The following is an 11,767-nucleotide window of genomic DNA, read 5'->3' as shown; positions in this document are numbered from 1 at the left end:
CAACCAAACCCATTGTGTAAAAATAGACTGGGTTCCCACTGCTTTCAAGTTGATTCCAACTCATAGTGACCCTACAGGACAGAGTAGAGATGCCCCATAGGATTTCCAAGGAGCAGCTGATGAATTTGAACTGCTTCCCTCCAAAATCCTGGTTTTAATATTCCGAAGGTGGGGTGGGGAGGGTTCTGTGGAAGGTCTGAAAATGGCGAATTGGCCCAGGATTTGAGCATCCTATGTGGTCAAAAATGATAGTTTTTTAAGATTCCTACCAGGTCCTGGCAACTAGTCCCAACAAAGAATTTTTAAAATTTCCTTGTGCCTAAAATGTGAAAGGAGAAAACAAGGAGGAAAGTAGAAGCTAGGAGTTTTCTGCCTCCATGTTGGAATCGACTCGACAGCGTGGTGGTGGTGGGCCTAAGATATATTTGCACAGAACTGAGGAAGGTCAAAAAGAAAAAAAAGAAACCATTGGTCCCTCAAAGGAAGAGCAACTATGGCTAGATATAAAGTCAGTGTTTTTCCTGAGTTTAATTAAGAAGGTTTCTTATCACTAAATAGAACTTTTTTATATGCATGTGTCCAAAGGGTTCTGGGTAAGGGGGTGAGGTGAATAGGTAGAGCATAGAGGATTTTAGGGCAGTGAAACTATTCTGTATGATACTGTAATGATGGACACATGGTATTATGCCTTTGCCAAGACACACAGAACTGTACAACAGAGTGAAGCCTAATGTCAACTACTTTAGTTAATAATAATGTATCAATACTGACTCATCAGTTTTGACAAACGTACTACACTATGTAAAACATTAACAATACGACAAACCGTATGTGTTAAGGGGGGCCTCTGTACTTTAGGCAATTTCTGTAAACCTAAAATCACTCTAAAAAGTAAGTCTATTTAAAAAATAAGCCAACCTTCCTCCCAAGTTGCTATGTATGAAGCTCAAGCTACAAATCCTTTAACTGGAAGAATACACAATCTTTTTTCTTGCTGTGGAATTTCCTCAATAATTTTATTATACACACATACACGAAAACATAGTTGAATACTGTGTGAGGATGCACTATGCAATACTTAAGAGTGGAGTGAGCTGCCAGGTGGGTAGAAGGAAACAAGTGAGAGAAAAAGAGTGGTTAGGAGAGAACATGTGACTTCCAAAGTAACTTCCAAAGTAGATATAAGCAAGTAATATAGTAATGCAGATATTTATTTTCAGCTCATATTGGGCAAAACACAGTCCAAATTCCAAGTATCATTAATGAACCACATGAAATACCACCTCCGAGAAATGTGTTCCAAAAGTTTACATTCATATATTCTGGTTTGGTTGCATGTAAATTCCAAAAATTTAAGGGCATGCATCAGTTTTGCTGTTAACAAAAGGAAAGCACTCAAATAAATATATCAGGAAGGTTGATTATGCCTAGAAAAAATGAAGCACTTTTTTTTTAAAACAAGTTTAGTTTTCCTTTCAGTGTTAAAATATACAAAAACAGTATCAAGTAACTGTGGGACAGTAGAAACTTCAAAATAGCAACATGACCATAAAAGCACTAAGTACAATGCACTGCACACATTAAGTTGTAAATTAGACAGAAAAATGGCTAATGTCCACAGGCTATTTATTAATTGATCAAAATGTCAGGATCAACAATGATTAAATTTTGGCTTAAGTGAGTTATTTGGTCAACTATTCTGTATAAACTCTTGTTTGCCAAAGATTATTTTTTGATGTTCAACTTTCCATATATACTATCCTAGATAAGACATTTAGTTTTCATCACAAAATTCTTAGTTTCAGGCATTTCCTAAAAGAGAATAATGGCATCAGAATATTACCACAACCACACCAGAATAACATCACAACTTCCACAACACTAGCAAAAATGGACCACACTTACCCTCCATCTCCAAATATTCTACATACCAATAACTATAAAGATGATGATATGGTCTTACCTAACATTATAATTAAATAAACAATTCCCATTAAACTTTCATAATCTTTTGTATTTTATAAAGTATTCAAAGAATCAAATACTATTCAGTTAATGTGTCAGAACCTAAGTTTAAATACATACGATCAAAGGAAATTTTAAAATAGCCCCCACTTGAATAAAAGAAAGGGGTTCATTCATCTTTATATACCTATAGGCCAAGTCCGACATCTGCACATAAAAGTACTCAACAGGTATGGATGAATTGAAGGTATAAATGTGCAACAAATGATCAGGATTGAGAAAAGTTTTGAAAACAAAAATAGCAGCTAAAATCAATCACTCATTTAAGAATGATAAAGCACAGTATAAAATCCTTTTATACAAAATTTTAAAACTCACACAATACTGCAGTAAAACCTGGAAAAGCCAGAACCTGTGTAAGGCAGAACCCTGTCAGAGAAGGAAAACTCAAAACACTTTTCACTAACACAGAACGATAGAAAAGTGGTAAGATTGCACCTTGTCAAAGGCAGAAAACTTGAGAGACCCGGAAAAACAAGGCAGTCCCGTCTAGTTCTAACTTTCACAGTGTAAGATTCCAGATGGCAGCACGCACTGAAGAGCAAATACTGAATTTTATGTTGGTGGTTACCTCTGGGCAACAAGTAGGGAGGTATACAAAATACGAGCAGAGAGGTACAAAAAAGTCCTCAATTGTTCTTAGTTGGATTTAAAACAAATGTGACAACGTTAATTTTGAAAAAACAGGATGATGGGTATGGGGGCTCATTATTCTCGTTTGCATATTTGCAACTTAAAAAAGGAAAAGAAATGGCACATTTTTGAGAGCATTAGAATGTTGCAGGAACAATCAGCTATGTACTGATGATTCAAGAGCATTTACCAGTTATTTATCTATTTTTTTTATGTAGGTCATTTGAAGATCAATGATCTGTGCTATGCATCTTCTTTTATAATTTCAATATATATTTATTTATGATACTTTCTTAAGATTTTTAGTAAAATGAATTTCCATTTTTTTTTAAAAAGTGAAAACTAAATCATGAAGCATTTTAAGAAAACTGTAATGATTCCATTTATTTGATCTGATTTACAACTGAGTGCAATTTTCTTCCCAGTTGTATTTAATTCCATGACTCATCATCCTCTAATCTGAAAGGGAACCCTAAATGGCATGTGTTGTTCTAGCCCAATGTTTCCCAAAGTATATTCTGGTTTGTAATAGTCACAGGAGCTGCTTCTTGGAAAAGAATTCTCAGGTCAAACAAGAGAGGAACATGCTCCCTTACAGAGTCACAGTGCACACCAGCATGTTAAAAGCCTGAAACATTCCATAGTAAAGATAACCCCAAGGTTCCCAAGGTCATTTGATCATAGGATCATTTCTGTGTAATATCTATAATATTTTCTATCTAGAATTGGTGTTCAGGGAAGAATATATTAATTAAGCGATACCATGTATATTTCTCAATACTCACCATTCTGGTACAGTTTCTGAAAATGCCATATTGAAATAATTCATCTCTTCAAAGCACATATACCATATTCACAGCCTCCAAATGTTGGCTTGTCTCTTTTACTTATAGATCAGTGCTTTTTTTTTTTTACCTTAGAAAATACAGAAAATCTATTGAAAAGGTAGTGGCAAGGTAATGTAACCCAACAGTTACTATGAACTAATTTTAAAGGTGTCCCTAGCTATATTTTGCAGAAGTAAAAGCAACAAGGTTTTCTTACTGATAAAGAACGCATTTTAAAATTTTTTATCCCCTAAATTAGTGTATGATAAAGTCACTGGAATGAAAAATTCAATTAATTAAGCATTAACTAGAAAACATTTTGCTTTGATTGTTGGTGCTAAAAAGATTTTTTTTTTTTTTCTATCTGTAAAACCTAAGACTGTACTGAAAGTGTCCTAGTTCAAGTCATAAACAATGATCTTTAGTTTGTGCTTGTTTTCCTGTGGCCTGTCCCCTCAAAAGTAAACTACTGAAAAATTAACGCTACGGATTCCAGCTAATTAAGATTTTATTGCATATTGTTCTGTAAGAGAAACCATATATTTTCAACAAAAATCCTAAATCTCCCTTTGAAATATTTAATCTTTTTTTTAAAAAACCACTGCCATAAAGTGAAGACAAACTGAAATACATTAACAATAATTAATTTACTTGAGGAAATTTCTCTTAGAAGAAAATTACCTTATATTGCCTGACTGATTCAAAACTCCTTGAAATTCCAAGCTTTTACAATGAATTATTACTTGTATATGAACACAGAGAACATAAAAGACCTGGCAGTAAAGTCACAAAAATTGTACTTATTATTATAGTAAACACTTTCTTGGCATTTGACATAACTTAGAACTATTTTTTGAAATGGGTTCAAATCTGTTAAGCCAGCCAAGATGAAGTCTTTATTAAAAAAAAAAAAAAGAAATCTGACAATCAAAAGATACATTTCATATAATAGCAAAATAGAAAAATAGAAGCCAAGTGACAGAATGAAAAAAAGCTAAGTAATGAATTTAAGAAACTTTTGATTCTATCCCTCTGACCTGTTGCTAATGGTCCTTTTTGTCCTTTTACTGTTACATATGTAAAACAGGTATGATAATAACGGTAGTCTTGCAGGACTTAGTAGGAGTTTAAAAGGAATTATTAAAAAAAGTATACAAATACTTATATAAATACTTTTGTTTTGCTTCAGTGAAGGTGTCCTTATAAATCGGATTATAGTTATTTCTTAATATTGTTTCAAACTCTCAACTAGAGAGGATGTCAGTTGTTTTCCAAAGTCATAACCCCAGTTTATCACAATATTTTTGATTAAGAAAGACAATTAATACTAGAGCTGCCCTACCTGAGGAAAAAAAAAAGAACTGTAGCACAATTGGTAAAGGTCCCAGGCTGAGTTCAATCAAGCTATGGACAGTCCAGTTGACCTTATATTTTGTTACTCCAAAATTTTCAAGTATTGTTTTGAAATCATACTCTATCTCAGTGAGATTTCCTAGAGAAATAGGAAGAATTTCACTTCTGTAAACATGTACAGGGTCAGCTGTTTCTTCAAATGGATTTTTTTCCTCTGTCCTGTTCCCCTTGTGAGAGCTGTTCCAGGGAAAAATCATTTCTTATACGTCCACATCTGGACCCAAAAAGAAACTCAACCTTTTTCTGTGAAAAGACAGAAATACTCAAGTAATACGAAAGCTTTCTGTAATCAAGGATTGCCCAGCTATTCCAAGCATGTAATCACTCCCTATAGATTCGTGGTGAATTTAAAATGTTCCCTAGTTACTCATAGCTCATCAGATGTGCTGTTCACCTTTGGTAATTCACATTCATTACTGGCATGACAACTCCGAAGTATGTCCTTATAATGGTTCTTCAGATCCTCATACAAAGAAACGGTTTCTTGTGAGTAAGCAAAGGGTAACACCTTTTCATTCAATAACATCTGCACTTGGAATTCTTCCTTAGCAGTCTTAGCATTTTCACAATGGTAAAGCAGAAATATCAGGTTCGAGGCATAGGGTACAATATGACCACTTCGGAACTTCCGATGTACTTGTTCCTTGTAATTGTAAGCAGTTAGGGGCTCCTTGTCTTTGAAGTAGCCCATAAGAGAAAGCAGTGGAAGAAGGGTCTCTGCATGACCAAACTGGAGGATGACTGGAGAAGAAATTGGCTGAGACCTGAAAAAAGAAATTGAGAAAAAAAATAATAATACATGTATATATACTCATCATAAAAAACAGTATCTAAACTGTCCCATCTTTTCTTTTCCTTTTATCTTTATGTACATAACACAACCATACAGCTAAAATCTGTGTGGCACAGAACTGAACTTTTTATAATGAAAAGTTTCAAAATTCAGGATCATTGTAGTATTCCAAAGCCATCTAAAACAGCATGTATATATATTATCTTTTAAATTTCAGAGGTTTTTCTTTTTTGAAGATTAAAGAACTTGAAACAGATGTATTTCACTATTGTGTTGTCTTTCTGTGAATAAAAATGAGCAAATAAGCCCTTAGTAAATATTGATTACTCCATGGAGCTCTTCTGAGCAAACTTAAAGTGTTATTATTTTATCTATGTCTAGGGAATAGGGTCGCTATGAGTTGAAATCGACTCTACAGCAATGGGTTTGAGTTTTGTTTGTTTAGGGAATAAGGACACACAGTATTCAGTAAATTTCTTGGTGAAGGCCAAGACTGAACAATGAATATCAATTCACATAACCCTTCAACAGTTTACAAGACCTGATTTGGGCACCAAATTGAGAATACAGCCAGAAAAAGGCAGAGATATAACCTACTTTAGCTGATACAATATGTCTGTGAAGGGACCCCAGTGGCACAGTGGTAAAGCACTCAGTTGCTAACTGAATGCTGGGTGCTTTGAACCCACCAGCCACTCCACGGGAGAAGGAATTGGAAATCTGCTTCCATAAAGATTTACAGCCTTGGAAACCCCATAGGGCAGTTCTACTCTGTCCCACAGAGTTGTTAGGAATCAGAATTGACTTAATAGCAATGGGGTACTGTGTCTGTGGTTGGGAGTTGGAGTTTAGACACTGACAGAAACAAAACAAATCTTAACACTATGAGCTAAGTTGCCTTTTCTTTAAGCATTTTTTTTCTGATAAAGGGTCTTTTTTTTTTTTTTTTCATAAGACGCAGTGAATGACTGCTTAGACTTTTCCCAGCTTGTATGGAAAAACTATGACGATGGTTCTTGTATATAAACCAAGAGGCAATCATTGGAACAGAGCAAGTACATACTGCGTGGTTTGGGATCATGAAGGGTGTGTGTTAGGGTTGCATTCTTTCACCATACTTATTCAATCTGTATGCTGAGCAAATAATCTGAGAAGCTGGACTATATGAAGAACGGGGCATCAGGATTAGAGGAAGACTCATTAACAACCTGTGATACGCAGATGATACAAACTTACTTGCTGAAAGTGAAGAGGACTTGAAGCACTTACTGATGAAATCAAAGACCACAGCCTTCACTATGGATTATATCTCAACATAAAGAAAACCAATAAGCAACATAACGATAAAAAGAGAAACCCTGGTTGGAAACCCTGGTGGTATACTGGTTAAGTGCTACGGCTGCTAGCCAAGAGGTTGGCAGTTCAAATTCACGAGGTGCTCCTTGGAAACTCTATGGGGGCAGTTCTACTCTGTCCTATAGGGTCGCTATGAGTCAGAATCGACTCAACGGCAGTGGGTTTGGGGTTTTTATTGTATACCGAAGTTGTCAGGGATTTAATTTTACTTGGATCCACAATCAATGCCCACGGAAGCAGCAGTCAAGAAATCAAATGACACGTTGCATTGGGCAAATGTGCTGCAAAAGATCTCAAAAGCAAAGATGTTACCTTGAGGACCAAGGTGCGCCTGACCCAAGTCATGGTATTTTCAATCGCATCACATGCATACGAAAGCCGGACAGTGAATTAAGGAGCATCCAAAAAGAACCGCTGCATTTGAATTACAGTGTTGGCAAAGAATTTTGAATATACCATGGACTAACAGAAGAATGAACATATCTGTCCTGGAAGAAGATATCTTCCTTAGAAGTGACGATGGTGAGACTTTGTCTCATGTACTTTGGACTAACAGGAGTGACCAGTCTCTAGAAAAGAATATCATGCTTGGTAAAGTAGAGGGTCAGCGAAAAGCATAAGAATGCTCAATGAGATGGACTGACACGGTGGCTGCAACAATGAGCTCAAACATAACAATGATTGTGAGGATGGCACAGGACCAGGTGGTGTTTCCTTCTGTTGTACACAGAGTTGCTATGAGTCAGAACCAACTGGATGGCACCTAACAACGTGGTTCTTAAATATAATTTGTACACCTATTCAAACATGACTAACTACCTGGCTTCTTGCTGCCACCCCCACACATCAAGTTATGAATTTGGTGCATCTTGATTCTGATAGGAGAGCAGCAGTATTTGCAGCGAAGTTAGGGGATCTTCCTCATTCGCCACATAAAAACAGATAGAGCAACTAGATAGCAAATCCAGCATCTACATTTACAGCATAACTATGTAATAAAGTATTCTCTGTGAAGCACCAAGAGCCTCAAGACATGCATATTATCAGTTATCTGTGTCTATACGGCTAATTTATGTTCAGATGTCACAGGCCCTACCAATCTAGGCCAAGCCAGAAACTTTGCTAGTTTTTCTTTTTTTTTGGTGGTGCAGAGGGGGAGGGGAAGGGCGGTGAGGTAAACAAAAATACAAATAAAACATATTCCTGGCTCTTGCAGATTAGCATTTGTCTAAACATGAAGGAACCCAGAGAAGGACAGCAATTCTTCCTGTCTGGGGAAAAGCTGCAAGGGATTTACCGAAGGGGTAACGTTTAAGCTGAGTCATAAATACCTTCCTAGAAAGTCTTGTAACAAAAATGCTGCCTACTATAACCTTAGCGAAGTACAAGAGCAGGTTTTTTGTATTTGATAATTAGAAAATTCAACATATATTTCTAAAAATAGTATGATTAAAAATGCTAACTTATGATAGTAAACAGGACTGTCATAGTAAGATGTAAGAAGGACTTTGTTGTTGTTGTGTGCTTTCAAGTCGATTCCAACTCAGCAACCCTATAAGACAGAGCAGAATTGTGCTCTTTATGGGAGCAGATTACCAGGTCTTTTCTCCTGCAGAGCAACTGCTGGGTTTGAACCACTGACTTTCAGTTAGCAGTCAAGTGCTACCAGGGCTCCTTAAGAAGGACTTTACTCCCTTGAAAAGCCTAAAAAATCTATTCAATGGAAGACTGTTTCCTATTTTTGCCTTGAGAGAGCACAGTTTTCCTGCAAAGGAATTATTATAAATAACTCCTTTTATTTATATTCACATTTCAGATTTTCTCTAATTACTAGTATCTCCTAACCCTTTAGCATTAAGTGTCTCTGCCCTACTCCATCCTCTCATTCACACAGTTAATGGGACATCTTCTCCATGCATTTCTCCAATGATTCTCATTTAATTCCCATAAAAACTCTATGGCATAGGTACCATCACCCCCTTTTTATAAGTGAAAAAACTGAGCTTAAATAACTTGCCTAAGTTACCTGTGAACCACCAATTAAACTCACTAGTACAGTAAAAAAAAAAAAAAGTACAGTACCATCCATTAAATTCACAGGGGGTAGTTTCACATAAAAGAACAACCTACATCATTTTGAAAACATTTTACTCCAGCCATCTTCGGTCTAATTTATAACTTCAATTTTTTCAAAAGATTAGTTTTCCTGAAGTAGGGCATACCTGAAGTTATTCAAAAATAAGTTTCTAGCTCAAACTTTTGGCTCTGGAAGCAACCTTAGATTAGTCCCAGCCTTCAAAAAAAAAAATTTGAGCATCTGATAGAACAGGTGGTCATAATGGACGAGAGAGGAACAGGTCCCGCAGCTTGAAAACCAGAGGCCATAACCTACTTAGGGCAAATCCCTGAATCTCTCCAAGCCTTGGTTCCTGCAAAATGAAGGTAATCTACTCCCCTCGCAGAGCTGTTGTTAGATAAGAGCTACAGCAATAAACTGGTGCATGGCATTGAGCAGTTGATAAATTAAAAAAAAAAAAAAAAAATTGTGGTAGCAAACAGCACTGCACCAGAGCAGCCTAATTTCAAGTCAAACTTTTAGGTGGAGGTAAGAAACATGGTGTTTCAACAGGCGAGGTGAGAAGACTGTATTGCTAGCGCTTGTTAACAAGGCCCTAGTATACTAATCAGAATCAGCCAATTAAAAAAAGCACTCTTTAGCAATAATGCAATTTGGTGAAAGCACGTGTTAAATTACCCTACAAAATAAGAAAATGGATTATCTCTATAAATAAGGCATCAATTCTTCAAAAATGTTTAAGAGGTAAAACCTTCATTTCACAGGGTTTATTCTGAAATGAACACACAACAAAAAAATGGTCAATAAAAAATACAGTTCTACAAAAGAATAATGACCTGTGATGTAAGCCTGGAAGAAGACAAAGACAGAGAGACAAGAACTCTCCCCCCAGGAATTAATATAATATACTACACGACAAACCACTTCCAAAAATCAGAGACGCCATGTCCCTAAGAGCATCTCTCGCTCACTAACTCTAGGCACTCATCTGCATTATACCCTCCACTCTGAATTCAGTTTGCTGAATAATAAAGGGTGCATAAGCCAAACCCATTGCCTTCGAGTTGATTCCGACTCACAGTGACCCTATAGGACAGAGTAGAACTGCCCCAACAGCATTTCCAAGTAGCAGCTGGTGGATTCAAACTGTCAACCTTTTGGTTAGCAGCTGTAGCTCTTAATCACTGTACCACAAGGGCTCCAAAAAGGGGTGCGTATATACCTAAGTTTGTATTCTAGCTTGGAAGAAAGAAAATGTGTCAACAAATGACAATTTTAGTCTCATAGAACCAAATATCTAGGCCAAACCAGTTTCAGCTCTAATTAGTGCCTAACAGCTATCTGGAACACTGTATTGAGAAGGATTCAGGTTGTACCCAGGCCCAGTATGATCTACTTTATATTTTCTACACTCTCTCCTCTCCATATACGAGCTCTCCTCCCCTCACCAACCAATCTCTCCATCCTTACCTCTCATTTCCCAAATATAATTAAAATCACTTTATTCATTTCTAAGACACCAGATTACAAGATACAGCAGTTGAAAATGTTTCAAATTAATATTGTAATAGTACACAAAAGATAGTGTACATTATTTTTCTTTGTTTCCTTTTCTCCTTTTTGCTTTTCGATGGTCATGTTACTGTTGATCATGTGTATTAAAACAGACACACTAAAACATATAATCACCTAAGTACTACTTTATGTGTAATCATTCCTAAATGTGTGTGCACAAATCTTTTTTAAGCATAGAAGACGACAACACCTAATGGGTGTAAAATACGTCAAAGCAGACTATTAAAAATCTGGCTTAGAGAAATCTTATCTCAGGGAAAATAGTCTATAAAATAGAAAAGAATGCTTTATGATATTTTATAAAACATGCTATCAATATGAACACAAAAGTGAAAACTTAAAGGGGACTAAAAATTATTTTTCAGCACATACATGCTTTATACAATTAAAAAAATCTAACTTTATTCTTGATTTTCCCATTAAAAAAAATTAAAGTGCACTAAATGTCTAGCAGAGTTTTAGAGTAAGAAGAGGAATTCAGTTCACTCTAAAATAAACTACAATAGCCAAAAAAAAGTTAAGTAGCTTTTGCTGTAACTCAAAATATTTTCAATAAATAATAGCTCAGAATATAAATCACCAAAGTCTGAAACACACATGTTTTCCTTCACTATTTTTTTCTAGTCTGAATTTAACTTAGTAATTCTTAATGATTCAAATGTTAAAACTAGAATAAAAATAATAAGGCATTCTTCCTCAAGGTTCCCTACATAGTATAAGTAAAAAAATCTAACTTATAATTGTGAAGTATAAAATTCAAGAGAACCTAGCCAGTAATTTTTCAGCCATTTTAAACTAAATAGTCCATTTATAGCTACAAATATTAAACTGCTTTTCTTATAAACAAGAATAAGTGATATATAAACCGATTTCTATTTCATTGAAGCTCAATTGCCAAAATGAATTCTAGTATATAAAAATGTTAGTTACTGCCATGGAAATATCTGTGATCAAAAAGAGCGTATTTTCTTTCCAAGGGTTAATATAAACAGCAACAAAAATCCCACTGCTATCAAGTTGATTCTGACTCACAGCAACCACATAAGACACAGAAGAACTGCCCACAGG

The 11,767-nt window shown here is 35.6% G+C and overlaps 1 protein-coding gene across 2 annotated transcripts in view; it reads right to left on the bottom strand.

The window, feature by feature from the left end:
* Positions 1-1,193: 1,193 nt before the first annotated feature.
* MINPP1 (multiple inositol-polyphosphate phosphatase 1) overlaps positions 1,194-11,767 on the bottom strand; it is a 52,385-nt gene continuing 41,811 nt past the window's right edge. The window contains exon 5 of one of the 2 annotated variants that reach the window (XM_049855369.1): positions 1,194-5,662. In XM_049855369.1, coding sequence (XP_049711326.1) covers positions 5,266-5,662 — 397 coding nt within the window. In that variant the 3' untranslated portion in view covers positions 1,194-5,265. The remainder of the gene's footprint in view (positions 5,663-11,767) is intronic. The other variant, XM_049855370.1, reaches the window with a different exon arrangement.

Source organism: Elephas maximus, chromosome 16, assembly GCF_024166365.1.
Source record: "Elephas maximus indicus isolate mEleMax1 chromosome 16, mEleMax1 primary haplotype, whole genome shotgun sequence".
NCBI lineage: Eukaryota > Metazoa > Chordata > Mammalia > Proboscidea > Elephantidae > Elephas > Elephas maximus.
The sequence above is the reverse complement of the archived record's forward strand: the minus strand, read 5'-3'. Positions and strand labels throughout refer to the sequence as shown.